Source organism: Carassius gibelio, chromosome B14 (assembly GCF_023724105.1).
Source record: "Carassius gibelio isolate Cgi1373 ecotype wild population from Czech Republic chromosome B14, carGib1.2-hapl.c, whole genome shotgun sequence".
Lineage (NCBI taxonomy): Eukaryota > Metazoa > Chordata > Actinopteri > Cypriniformes > Cyprinidae > Carassius > Carassius gibelio.
Genome location: NC_068409.1, coordinates 12,775,038 through 12,795,904, shown reverse-complemented (window position 1 = coordinate 12,795,904; position 20,867 = coordinate 12,775,038). Strand labels below are relative to the sequence as shown.

General features: G+C 35.4%; 1 protein-coding gene across 1 annotated transcript in view; it reads right to left on the bottom strand.

The window, feature by feature from the left end:
• The window catches only part of LOC127971849 (collagen alpha-1(XXIII) chain), a 139,083-nt gene that overhangs the window by 39,387 nt on the left and 78,829 nt on the right, over nucleotides 1-20,867 (bottom strand). Inside the window, exons 3-5 of the mRNA XM_052575103.1 lie at nucleotides 4,150-4,194; nucleotides 2,823-2,830; nucleotides 2,046-2,072 (exon numbers count right to left, since the gene is read on the bottom strand). Coding sequence (XP_052431063.1) covers nucleotides 2,046-2,072; nucleotides 2,823-2,830; nucleotides 4,150-4,194 — 80 coding nt within the window. The remainder of the gene's footprint in view (nucleotides 1-2,045; nucleotides 2,073-2,822; nucleotides 2,831-4,149; nucleotides 4,195-20,867) is intronic.

Sequence of the window (20,867 nt, the reverse complement as noted above, 5' to 3'; positions counted from 1 at the left end):
CTAGGAGTGAATATATTTCATTATGCAGATATTGCATTTCAATTAAAATAAAAATAAAAAAGTCAATTTATTAGCTGATTTAATTGTGTCAGATATATTTTTATTACTTTATCAATGTAATTAGAATTAGATTTTTCCCTGTATAATTTAGTTTTGCATGTATACATATACACATATAATAAACCAAACAAAATCTTTAGGGTGAAATATGACCCAGACCTTTCTTTGTTTCAGTGTGTGACAGTGTGTGTAGCATGTACACACACACACACCTGTCTATAATTAGCCACAGACTTTTCCCGGCAAACACACAAATCTGGGAAAACCATGAGTGTACCTCTGATACTAATTTGCTGGGCATGACTGACCCAGCCTGGCACAGACCGTTATCTAGAGGCTGATCTCACAGCAGATACGCCACAGCATATCAGCACAAACATCACTCTGATTTACTGCAACGATACCAGAGATAATGGGTACAGAGACAGGAAGTGGTAATGTAATAAATAAAGCTGCAGTATAATTGGCTAAAGAGCACAGTAAGGCTTACTCAGAGCTCCTAGACAAATATACACTTAATGAACTCACACTTCACGCCGCGAGGTGAGTAAGGCCTGTTAACTAAACATCTCTTGATATTTGGTGCCAAACCAAGGGGTCCACAATTAAGATCTAGACAAAACAAGGTACAAAGCCTCATTCGATTTGCGACTAACCACAATCTGACCCCAGGTTCACCTTGACATGTTCCAGATCAGCCTGCTGCTTATCATTCTGCTGTTCCACTGAGAGCCACTAGAGGCCCCCAGACCACTTCTCCACTGGATCACACAATCAAAGCAATGATCCAATTCAGATGGAAATCTGGACCCCAAGAATTGATCTCATGTTTGTATCTACATAAACAGAGATACTTAAAAATATATAAACTGACTATTGATTGTTTGACTTGGGGTTGTTTCATAAGTGATTCAATTATGACTTACAGTTTACCAAGCAAAGATCTTTTTATTTGAACACAAACAAAGTACTCTAGTCAAATCCCAGTTTTCAGAAAACAATCATCAGATGTGCTGTACTTGAACAGATCAGAGTAGCTCTGCCCGTATGTCACAGTTCAAATGTTTTTTCTAAGCTCGATTCATTTCTAAACGCCTGACTGCCTTCCCAGTACTTTCCATTTCAAGGTTCAAGAAACCAGGAAATTATAAACTAAGAGTCCTAAGTGTCTCTGGCCTGCTGTCCCGCACCCACGTTTAGCCAAAGGGATGAATCTACAGCGTTTTCAACAGAGAAACACCATTACCAGTGTAATTGAGCCCAGGAGCGCTTTCACTCTTTCCAGGAAACTCAGCATCATTATCGGCCATGTTGCAGAAATACCAGCGAAAGGGTTCATTCTTCATCAAAGATGAAGGTGTCGATGATGAAGAGAGCAGGAGAACAGTTTGAAGCGTTTTATTCCAGGCTTTAGACACTATTCCTAACAGACCTTTCACTGCATAAGCTGTGTAATTCATTTTCCTTTAAAAAAAAAGATATATTGTATGACCCAGCTAACAAAATGGTGTGCTATTGTTTCCGTTAAGTTTCGAAATTGTTATTTTGGAATGTTCGCTGAACGTCCAAAGCATTTTTAATTGTTATGTGAATGTTAGAAAACACTTTTTGAGGGAACATTCAATTTCATCATTTTGCAAACATTATATGAAACTATCTTAAACTATCTTAAACTATACTTTTGAATGTTATGTAAACCATCTAAAACATTTAACTTTTATTAAAAGCTATTTAAATTGTTTAAAACCAGAAGAACGTCCAACTAAATTGTTTCAGAAAACAGAAAAATTTTCCATGAATGATTTTGTACAATATATATTGTATTAATTAATATATCTGTTACTGGGGAGCCGCACAGGTATTTAGTGAGACAGAAAAGAAAACATTGAGATCAACAATAAATCAAAAGGAAGTGATAGAAGCAATTAGAAAAAGATGGAGATTAAAACCCAAGAAAGAAACTAGATAATTTAAAGGACATTTACCGGGTAACCGTCTCGCCCAGGTTTGCCCTGTGCAAAGAAAAATTAGATATAATAAATAAATATAGACCTACAGTAGATTCAAAAAGATAAATCTCAAGGTAATATAAAGAGAACTTCAAGTGTTTTAGGGTTTCTTTATGTTGCAATAGCCCTCAAAGTAAATAAACTGGTGGACCTCTGCTTTACAGAAGACTAGAAACTAAACGTGAAATTTATACCTAAACTGTGAAAATGTCGAAAGCTGTCACATAATATGACATCTGCAAGCATTAAACAGATCAATGAAATCTATGGATTAGAAGCCACATATCTGTTTGCAACAAGGTGTTGACGGCATGGTTTTAACCTAAATCTAAAGCAGGTGACACACAGTCTGCAACCTGTTCTTACACTGAGTTACACTTTTTGTTGGATACCAGAACTTTAATGCTGGTTTTGAATATTCTAGAACTTTAACATCAGAAGCACCAGATCTCCTAAAGCATCCAGCTGCTCTGAAGCGAATATTCCAGAACTTGATTCTTTAAGCTTTATTCTGGAATCTCAGAAGCATGCTAATTATAGAAAGCACATTTTTTATTTGAAGGTTCTAGAAATGTAAGAATAAGTCAGACAAACTTGGAGCAAATATTCAGAATGCATGAAAGATTCCAGAACTTGAAGGCCATTTCTCAGGTTTTATGACTCACCCTTCAAACGTTTTGTCAGCCTTACCACAATACAGAGCCCATATCTGCCTAATGTCATTATTTTGAAGTGTGAGGACAGGGTACTTACTGGGGGTCCTGAAAAATAAAACAACAACAAAAAACAGACCTTTAAAACAATTCAAATGTCTTTTAAGTTTCAGTTGATAACACAAAATCACACTTCCACTCTTTTAACAAAAAGGTAACCTCTAAACCTTTTTTTTTTTAATGTTCTTCGGTTTTCTGAAATGTTCATCAGGTAGTTGTTATGACCCTCAGAGGAGACAAAGGAGTTTTAAAGATGTGTTGAGGTTTTATGAGGCAGAAAGTTGTTGGCGTATTGGTGTATTTACACACGTCTAGACGCTGGCAGACTCTTTAAGAGTTTAAAAGATAACATTCACTCAGCACAGTCAAGCTCTGAGCATTGTGAACGACACGGCTTCACCATTTGGAAAGCATTTAGGAGTAGGATGTTGAAAGAGAAAAATAACGAGAGTGTGTTTCACGGTTTAATTGAGCACATCAGTATTGTTTAGCAAAAAGACTAATCTTTTAATTGACGAGGGTTCTAATGAAACGAGCGCTTTTAATGATTGAACTATCATGGATGTATAAGACCAGCCTAATGTTTGCGCTAATTAGACTGCTAAATATCTTCCAGCTTTCCAACCATATTTTCTCCTTCATCCTAGAGAAACAAACAGACTGTTGTGCAACTAAGAACCTCTTCCTCCATCCACCTCCACACTCGACTCGTCCCGTCGCTTTACGGCCCAAACGACAACAAGCAGACGCAGCTAAACAGAACCACATCTAGCAGACTTAGTGACAAAACGACCCACTATCTCTCTGTAAATAAAGTGCTCTGCCAACGTTTGAAGTTCCTCTCCCAGGGCAGCGGGGCTGGAACAAGTTTGAAAAACAGATGTAAAGAATTGCCATTGTGTGGGAACGCCGCAAACCCAGATTTAAACGGATATGGTCAGAAGGTGAATATAGGATCTGCTTTACAAACTGTAAACATTATCCAAAGATAATCTTATGGCGTAATGTTGAGACATCATCTGGACACCTACTTAAGATTCCCAAGCTTTACTGATGGCTTCCTCTGCAAGTGATGCGATATTGAATCATTCTATTCATTAAAACCTCTCTCAGTCTGTGCCCTTGAGAGCCACATGTGTGTCTACAACACAGCTCACTTAGAAATACATCAGCAGATTTATTTGTATCAGTCTCGAGTTTAATACCTCTGAATCATCTGAGGGTCTACGGTGACTCAAAACCACAGCCATTGAGGACTTCCTCTCAGTCACATCTAATGATTATGAATTAGGGACTCTAGTAACAATGTTTATAGAAAAGTGCTAGCCATCAAGCATGAGGAACATTAATTGAGAGATCACACTCACCAGGGTCGCCTCTTCTGCCCATCCGTCCACGTTTCCCAGGAGGACCTGAAGTCAAAAAAGAAGTGAAAAGACTTAATAAATATTTTACATAAAACAGTTTTTGCATTTGACTTCCATTTATGAGTCATTAATGAGATTTCTGAACATACGGATTCACTAAAATGATTTTCCCTAGAATCCTGAGTGAATGCAGAGCTGAAGTTGTTATGAACTTTCAAATGTACGTCAGTTCCACAAAGAAATGTCTGGGTTACATTAGAAAGCACAATCAAATCAAAACATTTATTGTACATTTTAGTAGATTTTAATTTGATACGATTTTCAAAACAATAAAAAAATCTCATTAGAATAATGCAGCAATAGCGAAAATAGTTTTGGTTAAAATGATCTTGTATTTTGGTTTTTATGTCTATTTTATTATTTCCAGATCAATGACAATTGGTAGATCCCCTGTTAAAGTCTCCTGCTGTAATGTTAAAAAAAGCCTGATTCTCATTAAATGTAACATAGTAATGAAAATCATCTTACCAAGACAAAAATATTTTTTATATAAATGATAAAAACTGCATTAATTAAATTGAGTACAACAAATGCTATGAAGTAGAATTGTACTCCACAGTTTAAATAATATATATTTTTTTGGTTTACAGTAATGGGAATGAGATTGTTGTCTGCAAACAACGTACTGACAATAGAAGAAGGGAGTTTAAATTTGCTTAATTTTCATTAAAGTGGTCATGAACTGAGAAGCATTTACTTTGCCTTTTTCTAATCCTAACGCTAGACGTAGTTTAACGTGGTTACAAACAATGCACAATTCAACGCAGTATTTTTCAAGAAGATTGAAACTAAAAGACTACGCTCTGCTCACTATATTGGATCCAAATGTTTTCATAGTCACTATTTCTTTGTCTCTTCTTATAGATTGTTTGATATGTATTAAGTTATTTATGCATTTTTGACCTATATCACAGCAGTGTACACTGTGTTTGAATGTAAGCTGGGCGTTTTCTTCTGGGTGAACAATCTGCCATGCCTGTTCAAACAGTGTTCTGATGAGAGGGGTCAAAACAGGAGAGTTAATAGCTTATTACTTTTTATGTTTTTTGATGCCAAAATCTTGATAACATTATAAGTGAACCTAAGAGAAAAGTACAAAATAAAAACAGAGGCCATTCATGACCCCTTTAAAAAAATAAATAATACAATGCAATACAATTATTTTCTAAAAATGTAACTATTTTCTTTATGCTGTAACAGTTTTTATGAGATTCACACTAGCAGAAGTCCATATGATCCAAATTTACGCAGTAACTTGACCAAGGCAGTAGAAAGGTGTAAAAACAGCACTGCATGTGTGATGCAGAAACCAGGACAATTTCAGATGAAATGATGGAAACAGTCTGGATTAGGTGAAAATCCATTGTTCACAGACAAATGCAGATGAAGTGTGCATATCTGTGCACCTTGCATTACTTCCTGTTCGTGTATATGAAAGTCAGAACAAAGCGACAAAGGGGATTCCTCCCAGACGGTAGCCAGGCCCCCCTCCTCTTTGTTCCTCTGGTTAACCGATTAACCCCACCTTCTCTCTGTCCCCTGGGCACTAAATCATTTCCATCAACCTCTTTCCCTCCTCTCTTCTTAAGGTACTGTGAAATAGAAACCATATCTGAGCGAGGCAGGAGAAGGGGATGCTAACAAGCTCAGGTCGCAGACACACTTTTCTTGTTGGCATTATTATTATTGTTCTACGTAAATCAACCCCTGCTGGTTAAACCCCTATTAGAAAAATTGTCAAGAAAGGGTCTCAGGGTTTCACTTCCCCGGTGCGGTTCGCATAACTAAATCTAGAGCATCCGGCATCGTTATTGGAATGTTCAAGGTACAATTCAACTTAAAGGAACAGTAGGTCTAAAAATTGTTTTGAACAGATTTGGAAAAATTTTACATTATGAATCCTTTGCAATGAATGGATGCTGTCAGAATGAGAAACAGCTAATAAAAGCATCACAATACACAAGTAATACCCACAACTCCAGTCCATCAATCAACTCTTGTGGAGTGAAAAGCTGTGAGTTTGTAACAAAACATTCAATTATTAAGACATATGTAACTTAAAACCATTGCGTCCAGTTTAAATTCAAGTCCTCTTTCCATAAATTAGTTTTCTCCAGTTTATGCCAAACATGTGACTTTTCACTTCACAATATGTTACATGATGGACTGGAGTTGTGTGGATTACTGTGATGTTTTAATCAGCTGTTTGGACTCTCACTCTGACGGCACCCATTCACTGCATTCACTGGTGAGCAAGTGCTGTACTGTAATACTACATTTCTTCAGATCTGTTCTGATGAAGAAACAAACTCACCCACATCTTAAATGACCTGAAGGTATGTACATTTTCAGCAAACTGTAACGTTTGGGTGAACTATTCCTTTAAACTCTATCTGTGACATATTGTTGATTAACAGAAAATACATTCTACAGTACATTCTACAAGCTAAAATTAGGTTTATACTCCTAATGCAATTAAAATTCAGCAAACTGTGTGCTAACCAGGTGTTTCCTGCAATTTTTCTATCCATAGTGAATTTTAAATCAGAGTGTCAAAACACAATTACAGTCAGAGGTCTTGATAAGATTTTTTTCCAAAACGTTACAAAATTCTTATCAACCTCAAACTTTTGAACAATATTGCATATTGAAATAACTAATATTGTTAACCAACATGGCAACAAAACCTGTTTGAAATCAAGCAGTCATACAATTCCATTTACTGCCGCTGAAATTACAAACTTCACCTAATGGTTTTAACAAAAATGAGCTTCACATTACTGCTTGGAAATCTCTCCAGGACAAAGTGCACTGTTGACTTCAGTTGTAAATACGTAAGTGTACACAATTTAGTTTTATTTTTATGAACTGATGAACTTGTTGAAGTAATTATCCAATGCAAACACCAGGACCTTATTGATGCTTAAATTAGAAAATGAACTCAAACTTTTATAAAACCTGTATATAATTTTTTTTTTTAATTCTACAAACCTGTCTGTCCTTTAAGATGCACTTTCAATCTTTATCTTCTAACATTCTCTTTCTATTGCTCTCTCTTTCTCTAAAGTGGTCTGTTCTATATCATATACGGCTTTCAGCTCAACTTCCCCTATTGTAATGACGTCCCAGAGTTTGTGCATGATAACACAAATCATTGTCAACATAGTGAAAATAGTGAGCCGTGGCTTCATCTTTGAGCTCTCTTGCTTACTGCACTACACACTATCACGTTACAAAAGACCAAACCACAACGGCTATAAATACAAGTCTAACTATGTTCTTCACCAGCAGAGCTCATAAACACTATGAGGAACTGAGGATGAAGGCTCTATGCTGAAGACGCCGACGAAAGGGGCCTCTCGTGCTTTTTATCTGTCAGCATTTGATGAACTGTCTCATGGACAATTATCGTAAAAGTAACAACTGCGAGATTAAAAACTTGAATCTGGATGCAATCGAGGTCTCTGGCATTTTAAATATCTCCTGTGTTCTCCCCTATAGCTGTCCCGTTACATTAACATTAAGAAATCGGATCATTATTTTCAGCTTTGACGATCTAACCGCTCAAATTCCGATCCTTATCCGATTGAGAAAGTCTGGTTCTTATAGTCACGCATAGGATTGATTTAGCTACTGTGACATTTTGTCTTAAACTAATAATAACGTCATTGTTTTCCTCCGGCTTTGTGTTGGGCGCAACAACTGTTCACAATAAGCATCAACTGTGAAATCACAGAATTTGATCCTCTCAATTTCTAAATCACAACTGTGTGTTTGTCTCCAATATCCCTTGTTGACAAAATGAATGTCTAAAAATGGAAAGGAAATGAAATTAATAGCAGAATGAGTGTGTGTGGCATGTGTTGGCTTTACACTGTGACAACGCTTTAGGAAATTTTTACGTTATCTGTCTAACAGGAAGTTCAAACATTATCCCATTATTCAATTATTTAACACTGTTAACTCAATAAAATAATACATTGAACTTGAACCAGTTCCTCTTACATACCTTTAGAAAAATCAACCACGAAATGGTAGAAACCACTAACTTTAAATGGGTAGTTGATTAATAACTAGACTTATTAAAGTTAACCTAACCAAAAATAATTTATTAATGTTAAAAATAAATGTTAACTGAAAAAATATATATATATATAAAAAAGTAAACTTTTAGCTATCTCCTTATTTTCATTTATTTGAATTAAAAGAACTAAAACTAACAAATAAAAATGCTAACACTGTATATTAAGGCCCTATTAGTTATGCATTAACCCTCAAAGACCGAAACAGCCGACTGCGGCTAAAAATAACTGTTCATCTTTAATGTTTAATAACTTTTGAACAGATAATCCAATCTGAATGCTTGAAAAAATTGATGTAAAGCAGAGATTCTCCACGTTATCTCATTTGGATATTCACAGGAGACGTAGTGTACATGATTACGTCATCACATTTTGACAAAATTGATTCAGATTGGTTCAAACTGTCCCATACTAAACCAATAAATAGTCTTTTGAACTACTACTTAACATATTTCTTTGGAAATATGAACGAAAACAAAGTGAAAGTAAAGTCTGTCATGAGTGCATGAATACAAACACAAAATAACACATTTGCATGAGAAAACTCTCTGAAAAAGCACAAAAAAAACACACAACAGAGTACTTTGACATAAAACAAATAAAAAACAGGGATGAAACAGTGGTACATATCTGATAAAGCACTGGGATTTATGTCTTGGGTCGCTAGGCGATAGGGATGGGCCATACCACATTTTTTCCATACGGTACGATACCGATACTTTTGTTACAATTTTAACGATTCTGATGGTTTTGTTATCATATAACACTCTTTCCATTTCCTCTACTCATTAAAATGTTAACATCTCTAATGTTAGTTAATGAAATAGCCCTGTTTTTCACTTAAAAGCGTGAATAATAATATTGTAATAAATGGCTATAACTTGCTTGGGGAATGGTATATGTAAACAAAATTTTATTTGCAAGTATAAAACACCCAGGCACAACTTTGTAAAGAAAAATATCGAAACTTTAGGATTTTCTGTTTGAGTACACAGTAAAAAACACCCAACTGTTGCTTGCATTTTCCTTAAAATTATGTAATTTTATTCATTCTTAGAGAAAACAAAAGTAAAATTGAGACTTTAAATTAATTAAACTTAAACTAAGTTCTCCTGTTTAAAACTATATATGGCAATTGATGCCGACTGCTAGACTGCAAAACATTTGTTACAGTATTCATTAATATTGTTAACAGTAGTTAATAAAATACATATGTTCATTATTTGTTCATGTTAGCTCAGATCCATTAAATAGTATTACCAGATAAAGATTTTGTTTTTAATAATGTACTAGTAAATGCTGAAAGATAAGTATGCTTTAACAGTACAGTATTTTCATTCTTAGTTTGTTGAGTAATGAAGTTAATTACGACCATTCACAAATAGAACCTTATTGTACGTGTTTCCAGAAAAAAGTTTAAAACTGCATATTAAATTGTTTTTTTAAATAATATAAAAAAGACAAAGTCTCACAACAAAATCACTAAACTTGAACTAAAATTCAAGTAAAAACAATTAATATTTAAAATTTTAGTATTTTATGTATATATAAATATACATATATATATATATATATAAGATTAATCGTGATTGTACTGTGCATTTATTATGTATATATAAAGAAACACATATACAGCATATATTTTTAAAATATTTACATGTGCAGTATGTATTTATATTTATAAAAATTATATCATATAGAAACACACTTAATATATAAACGTAACATTTTCTTAAATATATGCATGCATGTGTGTGTATTTATGTAACACACAGTACACACTCCTATATTATGTAAACAAAAACTTTTATTTTGGATGTGATAAATCGTGATGAATAGTTTGACAGCACTTAAATAACAGAAGAGGAGAGGAGAGGACTTTTATACAAAAATGCATATATAACACACCATTGAGGATAAGTGTAATACTATACTCCAGAGAATGTATGGAAATTTTATTGTCTTTACATTGTAACACCCATGATGACATTTTGTTTAAAAAAAAATCAATTTATAATAAATACAACATAAAATTAACATAATAACTATGTCATGTTTTGTCTGATTCATCCAGGTAGTGAATTTCCATTTATGTTGAAAAAATTATGATTCTAAATACCAAAAATATATAGAAAATCAAGACTATATCTTCCGTATTACCATATGTTCTTCCACAGACAAAGCATAAAACAGCAACCAACATACATCGAAGAGATATTTGCCAGTATCCTTGTAATATATAAACTAATATGACAATGACCAGACCTTCATAGTTTGAACATGCTTGCTTTCTAGTCATGCTTTTCATGCACTAAACAAAAGCAATAAGCAATTTTTGCATCATTGTTTCAGAGAACATGTGTAAATCTTTATTTTCTGTTCTTATGAACAGTGTTGTGCTGTACTGAATTAACTGCAAAAACACCTGACTGTTTTTCAGGCTTAAATATGATATGCACTGCACAGCTTCATTGAGTTTCCTCCTATTTCTGTGGCTTTATGGTGACTGTTTTGTATTGTTTCAGCTTTATTAACCAGCCAAAGAAGAGCAGATGAAACCTGGCCATCGGGTATTTTGAACTGAATAACACTTTTCGCTCAAATGATTTTAATAATACACATATGATTTTTTTTTTTCATAATAACCGTTTGTTAGCACATTTTAGCTTTAAATGTTCAAAAACTTGAGATTTTTTTATGAATCTGCAGCATCTGCGCACATTTATTGTCCAACCACAGCAAAACAAACACGGATTTCACTTCCTCCAAACATGACCCATTTAACATTGCTTTTGTGCAAAGATTAAATCAACAATTTAAGCGGCAATGCACCAAAAGAAACACATGGAAACCCACCATTAGCATGTAAATGTAATGCGTGCGGGTCGGCGTTTGCCCGTGTAAGTGCGGCTATTAGGAGTTTGGCCCTTGCGTGATGGAGTGTTAACTCGCTTGACCTCCAGATAAACAACTCTGTCCCTCCACCCCCAACCGCCTGGCAGTGAAACATTTCCATCTGTTTGTTGACGCTGGAAGTGTTGGTGTTTATGAGAGGGGCCGGACTCGACAGGGTCCCAGACGCTCGTTGGGTGGCTCTCCCATTAGAACGAGTGATTATACTAGTGAACAGTGAGAGGATGTTCAGACTCACGCTCCGTCAAATGCTACATGACAAAAGCAGCTTGGGATCCAGGTTAAAAAGTCATGAAGTAGTTACTGATTAAGACAAGTTTGAGGTTAAAGTCATTAATCACGAATAGCACAGGAAATGTAACTGCGCACAAATTGATAACACACTGCGTAAACCTGATATTTCTTACATGTTTTTAAAGTCATAATAAGCCCCATAATGATGTATTTATGTTATCTGAAAATCAGCAAGGCCACCGTGTTGTTTCTGATGGTTGCAAGTGATTGTTGTCTCTATACCACTCTGGAACAAGTTGAGTGTAAGACTGTAAGATTTTCCTGATACAGTATAAACATAAGTGGAACATTCCAGTGAAATAATCAAACCAGACAGCATCTGCTTTCTACAAAGGTGTTAGACCCATTAAATCCAATTACAGTTACAAAACAACAGTCCAGCGTCCAAAATTAACACTCGCCAAGTATTAGATGCTAGTAAAAACAAGCTTTGGGGTACAGTAAGTAAGGAGACTTTGTAGTGAGTGATTACAATGAGTTTCCTTGCCAGTTGGCTGAACATAATACATGAATAAAATAGAAGTGGGAGAACAACAATCTGACCCTCGTTTATTTCAGTGACACACAAGTCATCTACTAAGATCAGTCACAAAACTTTGCTTCATCAAAGACTTTGATCTAAAAAAAAAAAATTACTTTAAACTGTTTTTCTTTCGATACATAAATAAACATAAATTAATGAAATTATTTCATTTATATATATTAAAATCTGTACAGCCTAAAACAGCAAAATAACCAAAATCCACAACGGCTTTTGTGGCAAATAAATAAAGTAAACAACAGGATAAAAATTACAGATTATTTCAATGTTTTTATGACAAAATGTAATTTTCTTACGCACGGAAAACATAATTCTCCAATTCTCTCCTTTAGAAACACAAACACATACAGCATGTATCAGATCTGCGCCATGTTTAAATATAACTAAACTGCGCTCCTGCCCACCTCTTCCAACCAAGCCAGGGACTGCTAAACGAAAGATCACACTAGTCAATCAGGTTCTGACACGGTTAAGATTGCCTAGTGTGAGCACATCCTAATTATTCTCCTGCATCCCGCACACACGAGTCTCTACCGGCCCATCAAGTGTTGTCCCGCACAGCACTCTGCTGCGATGGGTCCCACAGTCATGCAGGTCTCTAATAGGAAGATGCCTGGCTGCTATTATGTTATGATCAAGGCTCTGGACTCTGAGCATGACTTGTTTTCTTATAACAAACTATAAAATATTTTCTATAAAAACTTTAATGTCCTAGCAGTGACAAATGGCTTGTTTTAAATTGAATTGGATTGCATTAATGTTATAAGTTGAGATTTAGCCTACAATAAAAAATTTTACTGCTACTATGTAAAAGGAACACTGCTGTAAAAAACACCTTATTTGTTTGCAAACCAAATGTTATTACACTTTTGTCCATATAGCAGTAGACTTACTTTTAAATGCACAATAAAATTATTTTGGTATACAGGTTGTAGGAACTGCCTCTAGAGGGCACATTACCAAAACAATAACAATCGTGTGGTTTGATGACGCTAAGAAGGAGTGTGGAAGGATGGGATTTGTTGTCTTCTACCCAACCGCTCAAGGCCATCAATCAGTTTATATGAAAACGATTACCACTTGTTCAGCAAATATATACACTTGTTTACATTCAAACACAATAATTGGCCAAACATAGCAAATGCGAGTTCAACGATTTGCGCAAGAAGATTACATACAAAGTGAATGCAAACGTGATCAGACTATGCATCGTACGCTTACGTTTACAGGAGCTGTCCTTGTTGACAGAACCAGCGGCAGACAGTAAACAGTAATTATGTTCCATAAATAAGTAACACAATCCACCATAAAATGTGCAAGAAGAAGTAAATAAGGAACTGCTTGAAGCAAGCTAGTGGTTTGCTGGATGCTAGAAACTACTTCCGCATTTGCCCACGACACTGTTGTCATGTGGTTTCTACGTCAGTAAAGGTGGTCACAAAGGGTAACTAACGTCATTGAAAGGCGACTGCACTGCCCCGTGTCCCTGTTTAGAATGGGAATTTTTTCATGATTTACAAGTAGTTGAAAACATTAGAGATATTGTTAGTAATCAGCTGAACAAACTATAAACCACTAGCCTAGTGGTTTTTGGATATTTTACTGCAAATATATTACAAATTGTACCTTTAACTGTGATTAATGATTAATCGCAGACAATAATGTGATATACTGTATGTATATATGTATATTTATATTTATATTTATATATATATTTAGTTTGTTAGTTAGTCTAAAATAGATCTCCTGTCAACATGAAAGTTATCTGTGGTATCTGGTTAAAAATCCACATGCAATGCAGCAAACAGGTACATGATCATATGGTCTTGATTACACACTCATATTTTGGCGCTCCATTAAACCCAGTCTAGGCAAAACTCTAGACTGAATGAGCATGCAAGGTATGAAAGTCGGCACAAAAGGCATGAAAAACAGTTTGGACAATCATCTGCTTTAAAACTGCTTTACTGGAAGGCTTAGTGATTCCCTGGGTTTTTAAATATTGCAGACAAACTCACAAAGTCTGAGATGAAAACATTCATAACTCAAGCATTAGACATTTTAAATAGAGCATTACTGCAGCCTGTTATCATTAAGTCAGTTTCTGATGACTGTAAACCACAAGCTCAGGTTTTGGGGAAGCGGAAATCTTTTTAGCAGGTTTTAGTATTGATGTGAAAATCACTGTAAAGTAAGCAAAGATTTTCTTATCCCTATTGGAGGAAAGAATTTGTTTAACCATGCCTAGTGACCACAGCATTAGTCAGCGGGTATCGTTACCTTTATGTATGCTTCAACTTTGCAGCCACTTCAGCTGTTCATTGATAAAACATGTTTGATAGTGTAGCATTTTCAGTTTAACTACTAAGACTACAGGGGGCGATATTCAGTCTCAAGTAAACTTATAATTGGGATTTCATCTCATTAAAACGCATGAGAAGAAGATTGCAAGAGGAGAGGAGTCCAGATTGACAGCGCTTACTGTTTAGGGTGACCTTGGGAACATATTTACAGCCATGCTGTAAGACTTGTGAAATTCTGCCAGATCACGAGCCTCTAAGCATTTCAGACATTTGGTTGTGCAGCCAAATACAGTCAGACAAAAATGACTGGCCATCCTTTACAGCTCTGAACACCTAACTTATTGATTTCACAGCAGAGACTGCCAGAAGCCAGAAGCTTCAGTGAACAGCTCATTCGTCACCAGAAAACTGAGAAAGTGTGGAGAGTGAGAAATAGAGAGAGGATTCGCAGCATGTGTTGAAATTGCACAAACTTATATTATGATTGTCTAAAGCATTACAGATCTACTATTTATCCCTGACCATCCCGATAAAATAAAAATATATGTTTAAAAGAATATAAAATAATACATAAAATAATATACATACTATTTTAAAAAATGAACATTCAGTTCACGGGGCAACAGCTCTGGTGGACATTCCTGCATTCAGCATGCCAATTGCACGCTTCCTCAAACATGAACATCTGTGGCATTGTGCTGCATGATAAAACTGCACATTTTAGACTTTTACTGTGGCCAGCCTAAGGCACACCTGTGTAATAATCATGCTGTCTAATCAGCATCTTGATATGCCACACCTGTGAGGTGGATGGATTATCTTGGCAAAGGAGAAGTGCTCACTAACACAGATTTAGATGGAGTTGTGAACAATATTTAAGAGGAATAGGCCTTTTGTGTAAATAGAAAAAGTCTTAGATCTTTAAGTTCAGCTCATAAAAAATGGGGACAAAAACAAAAGTATTGCATTTAGAATATAGTTCAGTATATATATATATATATATATATATATATATATATATATATATATATATATATATATATATATATATATATATATATATATATATATATATATATATATATTAATAAGCTCAAAACTTAAATTCTAATGAAAAATTATGAGAACTTCTCCATATTGGACCTTGTTCAATAGTTCAAAAAGAAAATAGAGGGCTAGATTGACATTAGAGTGTAAAATAGACTACATTAATTAGACTATTCTTCCCATATTAATGCAATTTTTTATTCATATTCTGTGATTTAAACTTAGTGAATATTTTGAAAGAAAATAAATTTAAAATTACTAGTTTAAAATGAAAACATGTCTGGAATGAAACACTATTTCTGTCAAATCTATCTGTGCCAGGCACACTTCACTCAACAAGATCGGATTCTTGGCCCTTCATTGCTCTGAAAACACAAAACCACACATGAAAACACCTCAAAGAACCTTCCATATGTCACTTAATACGTAAGTGTTACATGGTGGTGAGAAAGATCTGCATGACATCAGCAATATTATTTTAAATGAAAATCAATAGCATATGGTAAAAACACATTTGGAGTGTCAGTGAAATGTAGACCCTTGCCGAGGTAATTAAGTACTTTTCCTTCGAGATATTTACACACGGGATGTATTTTTGACAGCGGTGAAGATGTGCCAAGTCCATAGTGCTGTCTGGATTACTACGTCAAGCTTCCATGTTTAATGGGACATTATGATTGTCCAACTTTGAGGAAACTCATCTCAACTTAGACAATAGGGTATTCTCTTCTGGGATTTCGCTCACTGCTGTTTAACTTTCCGCTGGCAAAATTGTTTTTGGTGGCTTGCGAGATCACAGCCAAATGCAACTGAGGTTCCTGGAATAAACACTGCACTAGGGCAGAGCACTGCCATTGTCTTAATGTGACTCGAGGAGCAAAATAAAAAAAAACACTATACATCTCCGTCAAAATTACATGCTCGGATGCCAGATGTGAGAAGGCAGCTTACAACTGAATCCCTCAAACTATTACGCTACAATTACCCAACAAAGATTAACAAATGCAGGAGCAAACCATGCGTTTCTGAAGAGCTTCAGCATGTGTCACACTCTCCAAGCAGACTGGCCTTGGGCTAGACGTCCCTTATGAAAGACTGGATTGTCCATCTTTTCAGAGACTTTAAAAATAATCAAACACAATACGTTGCTCAACATGATCTGGTGCGTGTCCAAGTGAACTGATCGGGCGTAGTCAACCGTTCCTGAATGACACACTCACTTTGATTACACTCAATTTGGGCTCTTCCTGTGCTTTTTGGACCATATAAGATGGGAACGATCTAAAAATTGTAGGCTATGTAATATTAAACAAATGCAACATGTCATGTTTGACTTTATACAGTCTGGCATCCCTGTTCCCACTCAGTTTTCCCAGTTATTGGCTGTTCTCTGTGGTCGGATGTGTTCTGTTGTCTTAATGCCTTCCAGCAATATTTCTGAATAAACTCTGAATAGACTGCTCATCTGTGCTGCCTGGTTTAAATATTCATGTACTGTATGTATAATTAGTGTATTGGGCTGATTGTCTCTTTTAACACTCATTTCCTGTTTTTTAGTATACTGACTCTGATTAGGTGACTCACTATGATATGGACAAATCACAAATTACTAAATCATAAAACCGTAGTATTTTTCCTACTAAGCAATGAAACTAAATAAAGAACATATGGAGATGTCTCCTGTTTCTCATATTTTTCGTCTAGAGAAAAAACCTCAGTAAACTCGCAAAAGATTATAGTAATGTCTCAAACAGTGCTCAAGATATAGAAAGATACCACAGAACATTACACATTTCTCATCAAATACTATACACAGCTATACACAGTTACTTTATAGTTTTGTAATCTCACTTTATCATACGTTTGTTTACATTTATGAACTGCTATTGTCAGTGTTATTTTAGTATCATTGAGATACTATAATTTGTTATTAAGAATTTTAATTAGTTTTTATTTTTAATTGTAACTGTAATTAATTGTAAGTAATTTGGATTTTAACTAAATACTATAATAGTATATAAGTAATACCAAAATAACACTGCTGTTGTTTGCAACCTACATAATTAGACAGTATTTTTATGCTACAAGTGGATGTTACACACTAGAATGCCGCAATACCAAATAACTAAAAAGATAAAAAGGGTCAAGTTTGACTGCATGTTGACTTGCTGATCAAGTCTCCAGAGTTAAAGCCACTTCTGAGCAATACCACGTTTCTCTGGGATGTTACCACAATTTCAGCAAAGTTAAACACTTTCCAGAATATTTTGTAATGTTGTTTGCGTCAACATAAAAAAATGCCCTGGATAAAGGGGAAAAGACAATAACACCATCAAAAATCCATTAAAAAACAATCAAACAACATTATCCAAAGTGATGCAGACATACACAAACACAAACCTATTTAATTACACAAGTAACTGCTCTGCTCGCGATACTGGGCCACATATGGCGGTGGTGTGGGCGGATGGGCCATCAAACACTGCGCCCTGCAGATTTGCCATCCATTAGTCGGAGTGTGAGAGATCCCCTTCATGTTGACAGCACAAAGCTACACGTGTGTTTGAGTTGAAGCTGACCCTGAACCAACCACATTTTTTAAAGGTGATTTATGATTCGCTAATGCCAGAAATGATGATTCGGTGAACCAGGCACTTCATCATGTGGGAAAAGGCCACACAAGGAGGCTAAAGGTCACACTGAAAGTCCACCGGAGATGTGGTTTAACACAAATCAGTTTCTGTAGGCCAATGTAACAGACTATAATCGAACTTAAGTGCAACAGGTATTTCAGGAGCAGCTAGTGAGATGCTGAAAAAAACAATAACAAAATAAATAAAAATGATTATTAATTCTAGCGTTCCAAAGGTTGATATCAGCATTCTTTATTTATTAAATAAATAATTAATACTTTTATTTATCAAGGATACATTAAATTAATCAAATGACTTTTTTGTGTTTGCTATCCATTTTTACCAAATATTTCTATTACAAATAAATGTGTTTCTTTTGTCATTTTCATCAAAGAAACTAAGAAATGAATGAAGAAATGTTTCTGAGCATCTAATTAGCATATTAGAATTATTTCTGAAGGATCATGTACTGTAATTCGGAAGACTGGAGTAATGATGCTAAAATAAATGTAAGACTTTTTTTTATCGATTTCACTAATACCAAACTTTTAAACATGCTTCAGTCAACAAATTTTTAACAGCTGGATTAAACACAGACTATTATAAAATGTAATGCATTATCACAGTGTGTAAAAATAAATTTTTATTGCTTATACTTCGGATTTGTGACTTTAATGAACCAGTAAACCTAAGTATTAAACTTGCCTCAGATGAGTCACTGAAAGTAAAGAAGCAAATGAAACCACTGTTTGTGGTTGAACACTATCTAAATCATCTTTTCGACCAATCAGAGCAATCTAATGCACTCAGAGGTCACACCGGCGGCCTGCCAAGTAATTATTGGATTTGCTAAATTTAAGTATCTATCAGCCTATTCAAACACATGAAAGACATTTCTCAGAAAAAATATAAAAAATGTGCAATCTGTTTTATATAATTGACTTTAGCCGCTGGCCAAAGGAGGCCCATTTCTTGAACATACAACAGGGGCCATGATGTGCCCTGTATACTCCATATGCTACTTATATAAATATTTAACCGCAAATAATAAGAGTTTGTATGTAGCACACAGTTAACTAGGAACATGATTATGTTGAAATTAAGTTAAAAACACATTTATCAGTTAATGCTGAACATGCTCATGTTATTTTAAAGAAAGAACACTATCAGACAGAAGAAAGACATAACAATGGGCATGTGTCCAAGCTGCATTCAAAAATAAGAAACAAGCTGTACCTTCAGGGTTACGTCTTTATTTCCTTTGTGGTAGGGGTTTCCTTTTCTGGGGGGTGGTTTTCTCTAAGACTAAAAGATTCATATATGGAAGCCTGTTTCCACCATGGAATGAGTGAGTGAATGAGTGAAATTTAGAAATTTAGAGATCATGCAACTTTGAGTTTATATTCCAGAAGTCTTGTTTTTTCCTCAGAATTCTGAGTTTACATCTGCAACTCTGACTTTGGAACCACTGATGGCACATGGACTATTTTAACGATTTCCTTACTACCTTTATGGGCCTTGAACGTGTCAGTTGTGTTGCTTTCTATGGAGGGTCAGAAAGCTCTTGGATTTCATCTTTGTGTGTACTATATCTTGAATGCATATGCATATTTACATGCTATCTGTGCCACATCATAAAGTTGTGAGTCGTTCAATGCTCTTTTTGGACTCTGGGGACATTTGACACCTCATGATATGACCTTTTAAAGACCTTTTATTAATGGAGTAAGAACTTTCACAGTGACCTTTAGGCTTACCTGATGTCTACGTTATCATATTTTGCATAGCAGGATTGAGTCCCTCAAGCTGTACATACAGCAGGCGCTGAGGATAGTGAAGGGAATGCATGTGACAGGATTCCAGGAGACAGATTATTGAATTATGGAGACGTCAGAAATGCTTGCCGGTCAGTGTGGAAGCAGAGCAGATGTAGATAACAGAACAAGTCATGATGTGTATCATAAAATATGCCAGTCAAGAGCAGAAAACAGAGCTGGTCTGAGGGAAAAATACTGTGCAGGTATACGTTTACAGAGCACTTCCATCTCCTCAAGTGAACTGGGATGGGTGCACAAAAAGTGAAGTGACATTCAGCCAAGTATGGTGACCCATACTCAGAATTTGTGCTCTGCATTTAACCCATCCGAAATGCACACACACAGAGCTGTGAACACACACACACACACTGGGAGCAAACACCCGGAGCAGTGGGCAGCCATTTATGCTGTTGCGCCCGGGGAGCAGTTGGGGGTTCGATGCCTTGCTCAAGGGCACCTAAGTCGTGGTATTGAAGGTGGAGAGAGAGCTGTTCATGCACTACCCCCACCCACAATTCCGTCCGGCCCGAGACTAGAATTCACAACTCTTCGATTGGGAGTCCAACCCTCTAACCATTAGGCCACGACTTCCCCTTTAAATGATCTGCAACTTCAGCTTGCAAGAAATAAATTTGACATAGACTAGAGACACTAACAAACCATTAATAACAGAACCAAAAGAAAGCTATGCACAAATAAATTATTCATTTACATTTGTTATTGTTTGACAGCTCTAATACAAAGCTTCTGTTACCAATCCCAAAGCGCCATCTCACCTTCATGTCTCATCCAATTTCATTCTAACCATAAATAACTTTGTAACTACATGTCAAGTAACTCTCATTCATTTTCAACTAAATGCCATCTAACTCTCATTATGTCTCAGTCTATTCATACTATTTATTAGTAGGCAAAATATGGCAAAAATAAATAAATAAAAATAAATCCCGGATTGAGGACATCCATTACATGTTCACATAGGAAACAACTGAAAAACAGCACAGCAGGTGGATGCAAGAACTGTTTCG